Raw genomic sequence first — 17,392 nt, forward strand, 5'->3', positions numbered from 1 at the left:
ACATTAATAGACCAAATTGGATAATGAGCAATATGTAGTGATGAAATTTATTTAGCAAAAAGGAAGAAGCAGTTTAATCAGTTACTTTAGAATTAAGATCCTGAAAGATTAGCACAAAGTTTAATAATTCTTTCTCTGAAATTTTGACAGTTGAAACGTTAAAAAATATTTTAATGTATTTAATATGCCCATTGCACTTAAGTACTTGTTCTCACATATTATTAGTATTTTTTATTTGTTTATTTATCCATTTTTTGATAGTTGTAGATGGACAGTGTGCCTTTATTTATTTTTATGTGGGGCTAAGGATAGAACCCAGTGTCTCACATATACTAGGCAATTGCTCTGCCACTGAGCTATAGCCCCAATTCCACACTTTTAGTATTTTGCCTGTACAGCAGTATTATAAGTTTATTCTTACAGCCATAATTTAAAATTTTATATTTTTATGGCTAATTTGTAGTTAAATTTTTTCAACAAGAGCCCCAAATGCTTTCAATTTAACAATGTCCATTCACCTAGTATCCTCCACTCTGTGCTGGGGATTGAACCCATGGCCTTGTGTATACTAGGCAAGCAGTTTACCACTGAGCTACACCCCCCAGTCCTTTTAAAAATTTTTGGGAAAGGGTCTTGCTAATGAAGTTTAAAGTTGGCCAGACTGTCCTTGATCTTGCAATCCTCCTGCCTGACATCAGAGTAGCTGGGATTATAAGCCCATGGTGACATACCCATCAGGTCAGCCGGAGTTTTATCACTTTGTATTAAAATTTTATAACTACTAGTATATTTCTCAGGCCAATGATTTCTGTTTGTTTTGAAATTTTGAGTTATATCTCTTAAGTATGTTAAAGATTTTTTTTAGAAATTATAGTCAAAATAATTAAAATATGTGGAACTTTTATTGATTTTTTTTTTTTTTTAAGTTGTGATTCTGTACTGTTAATCTTCAGTGTGGGAAGTATTCCTTTTGCTCAAATTATGTTTAGCGTGAGCCAGAAGAATATAGTATATACTTAAGCTTTATTTTCTAAATTGAACTTTTTAGTGAGCTCTTGGAGACGTGCCGATGATAGGAAAGATGACCGGGCAGAAGAGCGGGATCCCCCTCGCCGAGTTCCTCCCCCAGCTCTTTCAAGAGAGAGAGAAAGGGACCGGGACCGGGAACGGGACCGGGATCGGGATCGGGACCGGGACCGGGACCGAGAAGGTGAAAAAGAAAAGACCTCATGGAGAGCTGAGAAAGATAGGGAATCCCTTCGTCGTACTAAAAATGAGACTGATGAAGATGGATGGACCACAGTACGACGTTAAGTCCCAAGATGGTGGATTCAGACTCGTGTCTTACATAGGTTTGATCACATTCAAGGATTATTATACTTGTTCTTCAACCAATCTAAATTGGATTCTTTAATGTTGTTTCACCATAACACAAAAAGCATGAACTCGTATTAATCCTATATAATAGATTGATCATGCACCGTATCCACAGAAGGTTGGAAAACCATGCCATTTTCTGGAATTTAAGGTGTTGCATTATTTCATCAATCACTTGTTTACAAAAGAGAAAAACTAAAAAATAAATTTAAAATGTGAACCCATCGGGTATGGAGTAACACCTGTATCTTGGTATAGAACTGATATTTTTTTGTTTGATTTTGAAATATCTGATATTAATTTGGAATGAGGTATTAAGCTTTTGTTAAAATGTATTCGAAGACCCTTTAAACCAGTGGATCTGAAACAATTTTCACACCATTAGCGGTTGAAACATACCTCTTTAGGTATTTTGAGGTATTTACTATTAACTAAATTTAGGCAGTTTTTAGGTTCACTCTAAGTGCAGTAAATATTACAGACATTGGATACAGTGGGATTTTCTGTAGATTTTACTTAAGAAGAGGTGAGTATAAAGCAATTTGCAGTCATTATTGTAATGACAATACTGTTCAAGTGCAAACCCAAAACAGTACAGCTTTTAAATTTTAAAGCATTTGGTAAACTATCGCTGTTTTTTTCTGTTGCCAATAGCAAACTGCTTTTCCATTAATGGAGACTTCATGCCTTTCAAGCATTTTAAATATGACAATATTTATAAATGTGTGATTTGGAGGAATTCTTTAAATTCTTTTTCCTAATTTCCTTTCTCTTCAGAATAGATTCTTTCAACAAGTAATTTGTAGTAATGACTGTGTTGACTTCAATTTTTGGAGTGTAGTAGCTATGTTAAAGATTAACTATTTGGTCTTATTGAAGCCAACACAGAACTTGCTGCTGTGTTTTTTCTTCAGTGATAAATAAAATACTTACAGAATTTGTTTTAGTGTTGATTTGTGATCATAAAGTGTTATATAATGGTAAGTTTGCATATTCAGCTGAAGTTTATTTTGCTTGAGTTTGTATCAGTGCCATTAAATGTCTCAATGTTCAGTATCAAAGAAAATAGAAAACAACCTTAAATATAACACAGAAAGCAAATGCAGCTAGGACATTTCCTATAAAGTGCCCTCCTTTCTTAACTGAAACTCCTTAGAGAATGTTATTTACTAAATTTTAGTGGCTGTGGGCATGGGAAATTTGATTGTTACTGAGCACTGTTGAGAGTTCCTGTTGGTACAGTTACAAGGCCAGAAGAGGGACTGTTGATGCTTTTTGACTTAATCAGATGCAGCTTTTCTGTTATCAGTGATCAGTTTTAAACATTTCATTTCAGGTGTATGAAACATGTGGAAGTCTTAATAGCTCTTCTGTGAGAATCTTTTCTTTCATAAAAAGATCAGTGATTATCTGGGGCAATGACCTGCTATGAATTTGTTACTGTAAACAAAATTGTACATATGACATCATAGATAAGTCCCAGTCAAGATACATTTTATCAGACTTGTTTAGGTGAGTCATAGAAGCATGTATAACAGGTTTCAAGGCCAGTTTGCAAACCTACCCCTTCAGCTTGGACCATTTCCCAGACATCCTTCTCCCAGGGTTTCTTTGTCCTGGGAATCAGAACTGAGCACAGCGGAAGGGCAGAGGAGTCTGATGATGCTGTTGCTTTGTGATCCAGCACTTGGGTTTCTGCTATTCTGGACTCTGATCCTCTCTGCTCACACACTGTTAAGATGTTAAACAACCAACCCACTCACTGTGCTAGGAGGCGCCCATGTTCAGTGGCTTCTGCATTTTTAAAAGGCCTGAGGGTGGAGATCTCATTGGGCGGTATTCTCTTCATATTTTAGCTCCCAGTATTTCAATGTTAGCTGTAAAACTGAGGCAGATTTGCTAGGGCAGGGGTGTATGAGATATGGGATACTTTAAATGGATTAATATAATGGCCAGCCAACTAATTCTAAGGAGACCTTTCCCAATACTCTCCAGGCTTTGGAACTTTACAACAAACTCCATGCTTAGTGTTCCAAGTTCTGGTAAAATAATGTCAGAGCACTGAATGAGTGGGCTGAGTAGTTCAGCTGTAGAGCTTGTTATGGGAGACCCTGGGTTAAAACAGATCTCAATGGGGGGGGGGGGAAGCAGATTGTCATTTACATCTCATCACAGTGATTTCTCTTGTATCAAGGGTATGTCAGTATCACCTGCTTGAACATGTATAATTTGGAACAGTATAATTTGGCTTAAAAAAAATTCAAAGCAGCCAAATTGATTTGGTCACTTGTCTAGGCCTTTTGGCCTGGAAAAATGCACTGCTTTGTTTATACTGATGTCGGACCCCCCCCCCCCCCGCCTTTTTTTAGTTGTTGATGGACAGCATGCCTTTAATATTTATTTTTATGCAGTGCCTAGGATCAAAGGGTGCCTGGCGCTCTGCCATTGAGCTACAGCCCCAGCCCTATAGTGAGTGACCATTTTGAAAAGGTAAAGCAGGGCAGCCAGGGAAGTACCAACTTCATGTTGACCTGCATAAAACAAAGCTTATTTAAATTGTATATCTTCTACAAAAGAACAGAACAAGTAATTAGTGGTTTTATTAAGCTACTTAAACTTAGGCCCAGTCAGATCTGCAGTTAGACTTACCAGTGGATTGTTTTCTTGGTTTAAAAAAAAAAAAAAAAACAAGAAAAAACAGCTTGCCTGTCTACCCCTCCCCCCTCGGTTCCAAAAGGGCTCAAGCCACCCAGTATGGTTTACCTCAGCCTCTGTTATGCCTTCAAATGAGTGTTCCAGATCAAGTCAATTTGCTATGGAGGAAGTTAGCTGTTTAATACCAAAGGAGTCTGGCTCCTAATACCCTAGCTAAATCTGCCTACTGGTAGCTTTACGTACTTAATCTCTTGGTGGTATTTTCATATAGTTGTGTTCATGCGTTCATCTTAATTCACTTCGTTATTTGCCGTGTACATCTGTCTTCATGGGTAGGTATCTACATAACATAGTATGGCATGCAGCATGTTGAATTTAAATGATCTTGGAAGTAAGGTCATGATTAGAAACCTTTGCCTATGAATCAGGTTTCTCACTGATAGCTGGCAGGGTTCCAGAAGCATATGAGGGTCTTCTATGAAGACTGGGAACATGGAGGGGAGCTATGTTTCTTCTCTGCAATCCCCAGCAGTTATTTTGATCAGTGCCAATTCTAGTGTGCCAATATCTGAAGCCAGATAACCTGTACTGAAGATTCCACTCCATGTTATTACATTAGTTTTCTCATCTTGTGTTTTAGTTTGAAGGATAATGGCTACAGTAAGCTTTCCTTCACAATATTTAGGAATCCTGAAATTGAGCAACTCAGGATGAGCTTGAGCACTGCTCTATAATATTTGTGAAGAACTGAAAATGGGTGGTGGGCTGGGTTTGTGGCTCAGTGGTAGAGCATTCCCCAACTTTTGCGAGACACTGGGTTCTATTCGCAGCACCACATATAAGTAAAATAAAGGTCCACTGGCAACTAAACTTTTTTTTTTTTTTTTTTAAAGAAAAAAAAACTGGAAATGGGAAGTTGGGGGCATGAAGAGAAATGCAATCATACTGTATAAATATTTTTTTAAACAGCACCATCTCCAAGTGTATACACAATATGATTATGACTTGGCACAGTTTTTAAAGGTGAAAAAGGCTAGTTGCTAGTTCAGTAATAAAAGATCTGGTACATAAAAGGAGCTGTATTCTACCTGCTACAGACTGCATTTTACACCTCCAGTTAGGACGGAAACGAGCCACAAGGAGGGAATACCCACCCAAATTAATACTGAAAAGAACTAAATTTCACTTCTTAATGCTTATAATTGATTCACCTGGAATTAGAATATAACTAAGGACAACTAAAATAGTGCATCAAACAATAAAATAGTCATTTTGCTGACATTCCATAAAATCGTCAGTTTTAAGCTCAGTTCAGAGGCTATTAAAAAAATATACTAGACCTAGTAAAGTGCCTCCATTCATAAAACGAAACACCCAAGATTAGAGATAATTTCATACCGACGCGCATCTAAAATAGGTCGACGTATACAGTAAATAAACAGCGTCTCTCGGCTGCCATATTCAATTAGTGAAATACACATCCAGCCTTCTTCGCAGTCCTGGATGTGTGCAAACTAGAAACAGTCCCCCTCATCCATCCTCCTCCAAAAAAAAAAAAAAAAAATCAGCGTCTAGTCTCAATCTGCTTGACAGAAGTACTCCCGCACAGCTGACTTCACGACGTTCCAGGTTGAGCCTGTGCTAACAGCTCCGCAACTCTCCAATAAACAGGGAAAGATCGTTCGCAGAACAAAACGGAGGGCAGGCAGCGAATGCAGGTGCCCGCAGGCTGGACGCCGGGCCCTCAGCGCAGCTTCTTGCCTGGCAGGCTGTCCCTAGCGCCGCGGGGCGGTGGACGCGCGGCGGGCGGCGCTGGCACTTTGGAGAGCGGACAGTACTTGATGGTGTGCGCGTTGTCACCGCTGGCGCCGCACAGGGGGCACGTGTAGCGACGCAGCACCGGGCACAACACTCTCCCGTCGGGGCCCTTCAGGATGTGGGTGGTGTAGAGAGCCACCGCCTCCTTGTTGTTCCGGCAGAACACGCACACCTGCAGCTCGGGTTTGAGCAGCCGGGCGGCGGCCGTCCCCGAGGTAGCTTGCAGTCGGGGCTCGGCCGCCCACGCCGGGGCCCGCTCCTCTCGCGGCGTCACCTCGGGGGTGGTGGCGGCGGCGGGCGCGCAGCCCAGCAGCACCGCGGCGGCGCGACCTGCGAACGGGCTCAGCTCGGCGAAGCGCTCCTCCAGCAGACCATTTTCGGCGGGGCCTGCGCATAGCTCTAGCGCGCGTAGCTCCAGCGCGCCCCCCAGGAAGCGGCCCCGGGACCCCGGCTCGTCGCTGTCGTCGTCGTCGTCGTCGTCGTCGTCGTAGTCGGGCGGCCCCAGCGCCGGCCCCAGCGCCCCGGGCCCGGCTCCCGTGTGGGGGGAGCAACAGGACGAGGACGACGAAGAGGGCGGAGAGCCGCCACCGCCGTCCTCGCCACGGGCGCAGCCGAAGCGCGGTTCGCCGTCCACCGCCTTGGTGATGAGCGTGGCGAGCCCCAGGTAGTCGTTCCACGAGCTGAAGGGCTGCGGGTGCGCCTGACCCTGGGCACTCACGTAGCGGGCACTGGGCACGACCGCCATGGGCGCGGGGGCGCGGCCACGGCGGGGCGAGCGGGGCGCCCAGGGAAAAGCCTCCATGGGCGGGCTGCGGGCCGCACACCGCTTCCCCGCCGCCGGCACAGGCCGGGCGGAAGGGACGCGCCGAGCCTGCCCGCCGGCCAGCCGCGGGGTGGGGCCGCCTCGCTGCTTTTTATCGGGCCCGCTCCTCCCCGCGCCCCTCCTCGCCACCGCGGCCCTGCCCCCTGCGCTCCCCCGCCCGGGCCACCTCGCCTGCGCCCGGGACGGAGGCGGAGCAGAGGCGGGCGCGCCGGGGGCGGGCGGGCAGTGCGCGCGCTCCGCTCAGACCCGCGCGACTCCCGCGCCCAGCGCGCTGCGCCCGCCTCGCCAGCTGCGGGGCGCCTTTCATTCTGTAAGGGGGCGGGCGAGGCGCCGCCTCGGACAGCGGCGCTAACTGGCTGCGGACCGGAGCCCCAGCGCCACGGGCGCCGCTCCCGATGCTGATTGGTGGCGGCTGGGGAAGGGGCGTGCGCGGCACGCGCAGCGGGTAGGTAAGGGAAAGTAGGGGAGAGCCGACCCGGGCGGAGGCTCGCCTTGATTCCAGAGCTGGACCCTAGGACTGGAACAGGTGATCAGGCCTGGGCCTCCCTGGGTCTGGTGGTGAGGGTCGCGGAAGACAGGATTCGGGATGGCGGGGGGGGGATGCCCCAGGGTTTACTCACCCACCTTCCAGCCTAGGATGGCCCTGGGCTCCGGACTGACAAGCCCTCTTTTTGCCTCCTAGCTTCTCGCCAACGTGCGCAAGAAAAGCCGTGGGAGGTAGGACTCGGGGGAGATCTCAGGATGCACCTCTTACATCGTAGCCGCCCAGCGACCCAGTAACTTCGATCGCACAGGGCTCGGGAACGTTTTCTGGCAAATGAAATACTCACAAACCTCCAAGGCTCAGAGAGCCTTTGGTTTTAGTAAATAGCGGAGGTGCGCTGGAGTTTCCCACAGGACTAGAGCCTTCCTACAGGTGTTCAGTCTGAGGCCATTCGCTGGTGACTTAGGTTGGAGTGAGGGCAGGGCCAGAAAATCGTCTCACCAGTCACAGAGCTTAGGACAGTGATGATGATGATGGGTATGAAGACTCTCTCCCCTGGGGGGGTCTGGATTGAAGTCTAGGGTGTATGCAATTTGAAAAATAGCATATCCAACATTATAATTTAATGCTTTGAGGCGAATAAGATTTTTATTTGTAAAAACATTGGAGAACAAAATTTAGATACTTTTTGATTGACTGATAGGATGACAAGTTGTCTTGCCTTTCCCAGGAAGAGGTAATTTTTTTCCCCCTTTAAGATCAAAAGAAGGAAAGTTTTGAGGCACTGAGGGCTCTTCTAGGATGTGACCTAGATATTGCACAGTAAAATGCATGCTCTGGGCCAGTGGCAGGTCAAGGCTTTCCTTCCCCCACTCTGGACATGCAGTGGGTATTGAAACTAAGAGATGGGATCCCTGATGTCGGAAGCCCTGGTTAGGCCCGAAGTCACACGTCCAGGTCTGGCTGTACCCTTCAGGTTTAGGGTGGCCTGGCAGAGGATGCTAATGTTGGCCTGGGCTGACATTAAAATGAATGAGTGGGTGAATCAGTGTTAGTGGTGGAAGAGGTCTCTGGGCTCATTACTACTAGTCTTTACAGATGAAGAAAATGAGCCTCTGAAGAGAAAGACTTTTTTGAGGTTACACAGTTAACTGTGTGACAGCCACAACCAGGACTGGGGCCCAATCTCTCTTGACCCCGTGGCTTCCCCACCACACCATGTCTAGAAGGTATTTCAAGAGATGGAATTGGTACATGCATGGACAGAATTCAAATGCAGAGCAAGGGAAGGTGGAAAGAGTAGTGAGATGGTCTGATGTGCCTGTGGCTTGGGCTCCTGCCTGCAGGAAGCAATCCAAGGCCTGCTGGCAGGCACAGGGAAGGACTTGAGGCAGTAAAGTGGTGCCTGTTCTGATCACCTGTTGGGTTAGGGCTCTTAGCCCCCGACAAAAGGTGATATGAGACCTGCAACCAGGCAGTAGTACAATCCACTTGCCAATACAGTTCCTCATTCAAGTTTGTGTTGGCACTCAAGTTAAAAAGTCATCCTTTATTTCTTCCCCCTCTTCCACCAAAAATAAATAGAAGAGCCCAAGTGCTCTGGGACTCCCACAGAAGCCTGGAAGGTTTGCTGACACTGAACTTGAGCTCTTACCATGAGAATGCAGGCCCCAGAGTGGTATGAAGATTATTATTCTATAAATGGAAAATTCCACCGTGATCCTGCAGCCTGCATACCTCCAAGGGATGCAGACGTTTTGAGCTCTGAGGAGTGGGAACCATCATTCTGAGAAAAAGTTCAGCAAGGAAAGTTTAAAACTACTGTTTCTGCTCCCTCTGGGTCAGGCCCAACGAAGGAAGGCAAACAAACGGAGACCTTCTTTCTTGCCCCACATGGTTCTTATGTGATGGAATGAAGAGAATAGGAACTTGGATATGAACTTGAATAAGAACAAATGCCTTGCTGGGGACTTGCAGCCTGAGTGAGTGGGCAGTGGTGACAGGACAGAGATGCCCCAGAAGGAAGTGGAAGGAACAAGTGTGTTCTGGAGTCTGGCCACGTGCTATTTCCGGGGCTGCTCACCTTGCTTGTTGTCACCGTTGCCCACTGTCAAGCAGGCATTTGGCCTAAAAGGAAAGTCTGAAAGTTGTCACGGGCGCATGCTGGGCATAGTACCCTGGAAGCCTTTGCTGTTAGTCACCATGGAAGGGACAAAGTGGCAGCTACTCCAGCTCTGGGTAAAATAAATGGTTACTTTTGTCACCAAGCACAGTCCTCAGCCTGGCAGTGAGCTTGCCAGCTCTTTGAGGTGGGAGGACTGACTTGAGAGTGGCTCTTAGTACTTCCCATGAAGTCTGACTGTCTTTTGTTCACTTTCCAGGAGTCTGGAACGAAACAGGTGGAAGTAGCCAGGGTGTGGACATTTCTCCAGAGGACACCCTCAGACAGTCAAGGCAAGAAGACAGGTGGGCATCAGGCCTCATCCTAGCAGTCAGGGGTGTTGCTCAGTTTCCTGTGGGTGGTGGTGGTGGGGCTGCCTGGGCTCTGCGTTCTCACGTCTCTGCAGGTCCCCAGCCAGGGCTGTTTCCTTTGCTGGCAGAAGAGCTGAACCCTGAGAGACTGCACACGGGCCTTGTGCTCTTCAGAAGCATGAAGTCAGCCCTGGGGAATGAGGCAGCTTGGCTGGTGTCCAGCAGCTCTAGAGGTGCTGTTTGTCGGGCTCTGGGTTCCTGCTGGCCTGCTTGCCAAGCTTTGCCAGGGGCCAGAAGTGCTTTAGCTGCCCCAGCTATGGGGTTGCAGGGGTGAGGAGGGGCTGGCATGGGGGGCATCTTGCCTGCAGAGTGTTGACTCTGTCCACGTCATGCCTCTGGAAGCATCCCTTGCTGAAATGGGGAGCTTGCTGGGCCAGGTTGCAAAGACACAGGTGGCCTTGGAGGAGGAACCTAACTCCTCTGGGCCACAGCTGTTTCCTCTGAAAAGTGAAGGGAACTCCTCATGTAATAAGTGGCAGCCGCTTGCAGGTTTAGGACAAGCAGAAAACATCTCATTTCCCCTGGTCACAGTGGGGGTAAGAAGAGGGCTGCTGACCCAGTCCTGGGGTGACTTGGTGACTGTTTGCACAAGATAACTCAGTACACTGGAAGCGTACACTTCCTTGTTTGAGCCACTTGGAGCTGGGTATTCTTGTAGCTGACTCGGTTGACAAAATTGCCTGTGTGTAGACAAGGTCTCAAAGGGATAGGGGGCATTGAGGGCAGGTGCTTTAGGGTATGGCTTTCCCCTGCCTGTGGGCTAAAGGCTCCCAGCTGATGGGAATAATTCCTCTACGTGTCACTCTAGCGACCCCCACCTCGCCCAGCTGCCCTGTAGGGCTAGGGCTGATTCTCTCTGCTACTGCAGAGACTCCTGCTGCTAAGAAGTAGCAGGGCTGAGACTTGCACCTTTGTTGTTCTCACTCCAAGCTGGGTGTGAGCCTCTTCAGATGCACCTGGTCGTTTTTGGGGTAGCTGAGTTTCTGCTAGGGGGGTTGGAAAGGCCAGCAGTGCACAGCAGTGGGAAGGGACAGAGCAAGTACCACTTGGGGCAAAATGGGTACATCACATTCCATGTCAGATGTCCCCCAAATAAAATCAAGTCCTTTTAAAAGCACTCTAGTGGGGCATGGTGGCACATTCCTTTAATCCCAGAAATTTGGAGGCTAGGGCAGGAGGGTTACAAGTTCAAGGCTAATTTGGACAATTTAGTGAGACTTTGTTTCAAAATAAAAAGGGTTGGGGGTGTAGCTCAGCAGCAGAGCACTTGCCCAGCCTGTGGGAGTCTCTGGGTCTGATCTCCAGCATGGCCAAAAACCAAACAAAAAATAAATAAATTTACCATATGACCCATACTCCTAGAGCATGTATGTACCCAAGAGAAATGAAAACAGAGGTCCAAAGCCTAGTACACCAGTATACTTAGCACTATCATTCATAATAGCCTGAAAACAATCCACCAACTGATGAATAAACAAAGTGTGGTATATCCACAGAATGAACCACTACTCCTCAGCAATAAAAAGGGAAACCCTATGGGTATATACAACAGGATGGATGACCCTCAAAAACTGCTAAGCGAAAGAAGCCAGATACAAAAGATATTGTACAGTTCCACTTGTATGACATTTCTAGAAAAGATAGTGATATAGAGTTTGGAAGCAGATTAGCAGTTGCTTGGGGATATTCACGGTGGGTGGGCGGAGCTGCCTGCAGATGGGAGGAGGAGCTCCCCGGTTATTTATGGAAGTGTTCTAAGATGAAGTGGTGAGGGTGCACAACTGTATGCATTTGCACAACTATATGCATTTATAAATGGGCCCACTTATAATGAGTTTTGTGTGATATAAGTTATACCTCAAAGTTGTAAAAGATGTTCGCAGCAGCATTTTTCTCTTTTTTTGGGGTGGGGTGGGTACTCCACCGCTGAGCCACATCCCCAGCCCTATTTTTGTATTTTTTTAATTTAGAGACAGGGTCTCTGAATTGCTTAGCGCCTTGCTTTTGCTGAGGCTGGTTTAGAATTAGCAATCCTTGGGCTGGGGATGTGGCTCAAGCGGTAGCACGCTTGCCTGGCATGCGTGCGGCCTGGGTTCGATCCTCAGCACCACATACAAACAAAGATGTTGTGTCCGCCGAGAACTAAAATAAACATTAAAAAAAAAATTCTCTTTCTCTCTCTCTCTCTCTCTCTTAAAAAAAAAAGAATTAAATTTCCTCCTGTCTCAGCCTCCTAAACCGCTGGGATTACAAGCATGTGCCACTGCACCCAGCAGCAGCATTACTCTTAATTGCTCCAAACTGGAAATAGCCCAACTGTTCATCAACAATAGATAGGATACATGACTTGTGATGTGTTTATTCAGTGGAACACATTGAGCAGCATTAATGCGTGAATTAGAGCTACGTGAGAAAACGTGGGCATAATGTTGAATGAAAAAAAATATGATTGCAAAAGAATGAAATGTATTTTGTTTCAATTTTGATAAATATAATGTTAAATAGTATTTTGCAGGCAGCCATGAACTTCTAGGAGCATCTGCACCAGGCCCCACACACCAAACCAATATAGTTTAATTGCAGTGACTGAGCTGTGGTTGATTGCACGAGGCACTGTAGCCAATTAAGCTGTAAGCAATTAACTAGTTAATCTGTAACCAATTGACTGGTTGATTGACTAGGCTATAGACAATTAGGTTGTTTTCCGAGCCTCACTTCTGCTCTCCTGTAAGTGATCACACTGTTATGGCTTCAGGAGCTGCCGGATTTGAGAATTGTTTTTGTGTTGCTCAAACACACTTCACTGAATTTATTTGGTCTAAGAAATTTTAACACCAAAAAAACATGCAAAACTGATTTAAGAAACAAACATCTGGAACAGCTGTAGGGGAGAGCAAGGGAATGACTGAGAGGCTTGGGACAGTGCTTCTCTGGGGACCGTGTGGGACCAGAGAGGGCGATTGAAGGTGATGGAAAAGCACATGGTTTATACATAGTTATTCTGTACACCTTGCTTTGTGTGTGTGTGTGTGTGTGTGTGTGTGTGTGTGTTTGTGTGTGTGTTTGTCTTTTGAAGCTACCTACTAAAAATGAGAAGTTTTGCTGCATTGGTGGGGGTACCTGTAGTCCCAGCTACTCGAGAGACCAAGGCAGGGGAATCGCTTGATTCTGGGAGTTTGGGGTCAGCCTGGGCCACACAGTGAGACCCTATTTCCTAAAAATAGGGGAAAAAAGTTTTGGCAAAGTGTGAATTATTTGCAGTCTTTGGTCCTTTATTATTAGTCCGTCCTGGCTAGGCACTGCCGTTGAGAATTACTGCTCCAGGCCTGGGGTGTAGCTAGTGGCAGGGCACTTGCCTGGCTTGGGTGAACCCTGGGTTCAGTCCTCAGCACCGCACAGACACAGACACACAATGGAGAAGGGAGAAGTACTGCTTCAGGCTGTAACCATCCCCTCTTTGATGATCTGGCTTCTCTATCCAGGAGGACACTCATCTCCACTTGGAGTTGGTTAGAGGAGTTTCCATCCTTCCTCCCCTGGGTGTGGGAGATGGACAGGGAAGCAGAACTCGGGCAGCCCCAGGCAGGGCCTTTGGCTTCTTTGTGAACTTGAGCATGGCGTGGTAGAAGGAGGAAGTCCAGGGCAACCAGAGCATCTACTCCAATGGCCAGCCCTAGGGAGCTCAGTGTGAGGCAGGAAATGTTGAACAAGGCTTTGTGGAGAGGGGATGCTTCTACTGGGGGGTCTCGTGTGATCTGCTCGCCCTTTGTGCCTAACAGCCTTGCCGGACCACAGCAAGGACACCTGTAATCTAGTATATGTCACATTCAAGCTTGCTTTTGCTAAATTTTTCTTGGGGTTGTAATTTCACTTTTCCATCTGTTTATAACTTTGAAATGTTGCATGAACTGTGTCTTCATGGTTGGCATTTTATGGTCCAATGGATTGTAAATTAAAGAGTTAAGTTTAGGAAATTAAACTGTGCACACACAACCTAGAAGGAAATGCATGTAAATATTTATTCCTTTTCTGAACAGGGAGGGTCTTGAAAGGCATTTAGATGATGGATGAAATTCCAAAGGAAAAAGCAAAAGATCTAACAACCTGGGGGCAAAAAGGGTATAAAACAGTAACAATGACAAAGTTTTAAAGGGCCACAGCAAGCGACTACTTATGGCAAATATCTTTATAAAACATGACAAATACCTCCCCAAAATATGGTTTCTAAAATGTCTATTGCACATATGAGAATACAGGGCCACTGTTTTTATTGTTGATATTTATTTATGTAAACAAACCTTGCTGGGTATGGTGGTGCATGCCTGTAATCCCAGCTATTTGGGGAGACCGAGGCAGTCAGGGAGACTGATTTCAAGTCCCAGGCCAGCCTAGGCAACATAGGCCCGGTCTCACACTAAAAATAGAAGTGACTGGGGGTGGAGGCCAGTGGTAGAGCACCCTTGGGTTCAATTCCCAGTGTCAGTGTGCGCACGCACACACACACACACACACACACACACACACACACACACACACACGGCTGGGAGTGTGGCTCAGTGGTAGAGCGCTTGCCTAGCATGTGTGAGGCCCTGGGTTCCGTCCCTGGCACTGTAAAAACCAACCCAAGCAAAACCATGAACTGATTAGAAAATGAACATAGAAGTAGAAGATAGGCAATGTGTATGGAAAAAGGATTCTTGGAGGAAATAAAGCGATTTGCAAATGGAAGATAAAAAGGTCCAACTCCTTTAATAACCAAAGAAGGGCAAATTAAAACAAGATACAATTTGTATGGATCACATTATATTTTAAAAATCCTTTGGCTTTTTGAGGAATATGATGAAGTGGATACTTTCCTGTGCCTCCAGTGTGGGAGGGTCCTTTGGCAGTGGGGTCTGTTAAGAGTGTCAACATTTTCCTTCCTGTTGGATCAGTGATTTGACTTCTAGGAATTCATTCTAAGGAAACAGTCACTTCTTAACAGGGACCTGGCCTGAGAAATGTCTCATAGAATGGATGATTCCCTCATTGTGAGATCAATTACGACAGCTGTCACAAAGTCAGGCGCGGTGGTACACTCCTGTAATCCCAGCGGCTCAGGAGGCTGAGACGGGAGAATTGCGAGTTCAAAGCCAGCCTCAGCAATCTCAAGGCCCTAAGCAACTCAGTCTCTCATAAAATACAAAATAGGGCTGGGGATGTAGGGATGTGGCTCAGTGGGGATGTGGCTCAGTGGTCAAGTGCCCCTGAGTTCAATCCCTGGAATTAAAAAAAAAAAAACCAAAAAAACAAAAACGACAGCTTGTCATCTCATGGCTCTGTTATTTTATGCATCTGTTGTTGACTGAAATATCATTATGTGCTGACTGTAACCCAAGAGGCACTCAGAAATTACAGCAAAAATCATTATTTGTGGGGTTGTTTGTAATAGTACAGAGTTGAAAACAACCTAATGGCCAAAGTGAGGGAGGAACACCTTAGCTGGGCATGGTGCAGGATTGTAATCCTCACTATTTGGAGGCTGAGGCAGGAGAATCAAAAGTTCAAGGCCAGCCTAGGCAACTTAGTGAGACCTTGCTAAAAATAGAAAATGAAAAGGGCTGGAGATGTAGCTCAGTGGTAGAGTGACCCTGGGTTTAATCCTTAGTACCCCCCGCCCCCCCCCCAAAAAAAAAGAGTAGTTCAGTGATGGTGGTTATTATATAGTCAATGGAAGTTATGTTTTAATTTTAATGACCTGGGCAAATGCTCACAGTTTAAATCTGTAACTGGTGTAATTCTGAAACAGTAACAGTGGTTCTCCCTGGGATATGGGATGAGACTACAGATGCTTTCCCTCTTCTTCTAACATGGGTCACGAGCTAGGCTTTGGGGTCACGAGCCAGGCTTGGAAGGTCTCCCATCTTCAAAACTAGCGTGTTGGGTTGAGTCAGTCCCACTCTGCATCTCTGTGACACCTCTTCCTTTTAAGGGCCCGGGTGATTGCACCCCTGGATAATACAGATCCTCTCCCTATTTTAGGATCAGCTGACTAGAAATCTTAATCCCATTTCCAACTTTACTTGCCCTTTGGCCTGGAGGGTAGTGTGTGCCCATATCTTGCCTATATCCCTGGCCGTGTCACCTTGGGCTACTTGTTGTTCCCAGCCTCAGCCCTGTGGCTGTTTTGGGGTGAGTAGTAGTTCTGCATTGTGTCTTACTCCCACTGTCCCCGGCCTTGTGGAATGCTTAGCAGCCTCCCTGGGCCTACCCATTTGGTGCCAGGAATAATTGCCCTGTCTCCAGTGTGACAACCAAAATGTCCCCAGACTTTTGCCTCTTGTCCCTCAGAGGCGGAGTCACCCCTGGTCACCCCTGGTTGAGAACTGATCTGTAAACAGCTATCGTGTGGCCGTAAAGATCCCATGGGGTGACAGCTGCCTAAAGTTGAGCGAAGGGACAAGCATAGCAAGGTTCCTGTGAGTGGCACGTATCTGTGTTTCTCTTTTCAAAAAAATACTAAGTTCATTTTTTCATGCAAACACGAACACATAAAAACTGTGCCTATTGGTCTTTGATTATTAGTAGATGTTGCTGATAACTCACTTCAGAGCGTGCCACATTGTCTCCACGTCTCCACAGGACTCCACACTGTTCAAACCAGGGTGAACGTACCTGTCGCCTCAGACACCGTTTCTGTATGGTGAAAGCATTCAGAATGCCTTTTTCTAGATTTTTGAAAGACATATTTTACTTTTCTCAATGCACATTACTATTACAGTAATTAAAACTAAAATTATTGGGGGCTGGGGATGTGGCTCAAGTGGTAGCGCGCTCCTCTGGCGTGTGTGCGGCCCGGGTTCGATCCTCAGCACCACATACCAACAAAGATGTTGTGTCCACCGAAAACTAAAAAAAAAAAAAAATATTAAAAAAAATTCTCTCTCTCTCTCCCTCTATCACTCTCTCTTTAAAAAAAAAAAACTAAAATTATTAAAAATGTGGGGCTGGGGTTGTGACTCTGTGGAATCGCACTTGTCTGGCATGTGTGAGGCTCTGGGTTTGATCCTTAGCACCACATAAAAGAATAAATTATCCATGTATGATTAAAAAATATTTATTAAAAACCCAAACCCCAAACTCCCAGTATTGGGGTATGAGACCTGAAGAGTAAGCACGTCAAATGCAAAAGTACCTTTTCAATGAAAACACTAAAAATACATGTTAATTATTCAAATAGTGGATTTTTTCCTATTATAAAAATTCAAACGACACTAAAGTTGCCCCCCACACTGCCTCATCTTACCCTCTGTGATTTCTTCCCCAGGGGCGCACCCTGGGGGTGGGAGTTGGGCTTGGTTAGCTGTTTTGTCCTGTGGGAGTGTGGGAGGGGTGGGGCCAGGCACACAGCATCCCTCAGTTCATTCATGAATGAGTTTAATGTTTAAAAAAATTGCTGCATAAATCTTAGCAATTGTTGTTATATATCTCATGGTCAGGTTCCGTGACCTCAGAAGTTTCAGTGGGGTTAATGGTACCACTGCACGGGCTTGTGAGGTAGCCCTGTGTTTTTTGCCATGTGCTTACACATGCATGCACACGTGGACATTCTTTTTAAGTTTAATGTAGCTGAGATCCCATAAATCCTGCATTTTGCTTTTTTCATTAACTGTGTCTTAGACCCTTTTGGGGTCAGTACCTGTAGAGTCCTGCCGTCCCCTTGC

At 46.1% G+C, this 17,392-nt stretch overlaps 2 protein-coding genes across 15 annotated transcripts in view; one reads left to right on the forward strand and one right to left on the reverse strand.

Annotated features, from left to right (window-relative positions):
* Nucleotides 1-17,392, forward strand: part of Eif3a (eukaryotic translation initiation factor 3 subunit A) — a 177,096-nt gene that overhangs the window by 33,713 nt on the left and 125,991 nt on the right. For 4 of the 14 annotated variants that reach the window (XM_078041471.1, XM_078041840.1, XM_078041312.1 and 1 more), the window contains exons 22-24: nucleotides 1,049-7,199; nucleotides 7,356-7,390; nucleotides 9,539-9,623. In XM_078041471.1, the coding sequence (XP_077897597.1) occupies nucleotides 1,049-1,314 (266 nt within the window). In that variant the 3' untranslated portion in view covers nucleotides 1,315-7,199; nucleotides 7,356-7,390; nucleotides 9,539-9,623. Of the gene's footprint in view, nucleotides 1-1,048; nucleotides 7,200-7,355; nucleotides 7,550-9,538; nucleotides 9,624-17,392 lie in introns of all 14 variants that reach the window. The other 10 variants (XM_078041519.1, XM_078041324.1, XM_078041799.1 and 7 more) reach the window with 8 other exon arrangements.
* Nucleotides 3,954-6,652, reverse strand: Nanos1 (nanos C2HC-type zinc finger 1). The gene has a single exon (XM_078041945.1). It carries the CDS (start codon nucleotides 6,650-6,652, stop codon nucleotides 5,777-5,779), a length of 876 nt encoding a protein of 291 aa, XP_077898071.1. The 3' UTR covers nucleotides 3,954-5,776.

The sequence above is a fragment of the Ictidomys tridecemlineatus genome, chromosome 1 (assembly GCF_052094955.1).
Source record: "Ictidomys tridecemlineatus isolate mIctTri1 chromosome 1, mIctTri1.hap1, whole genome shotgun sequence".
NCBI lineage: Eukaryota > Metazoa > Chordata > Mammalia > Rodentia > Sciuridae > Ictidomys > Ictidomys tridecemlineatus.

Bases quoted from the DNA above. Each gene is read 5' to 3' on its own strand.
- Nanos1 (XM_078041945.1), bottom strand. From the start codon at position 6,652: ATGGAGGCTTTTCCCTGGGCGCCCCGCTCGCCCCGCCGTGGCCGCGCC.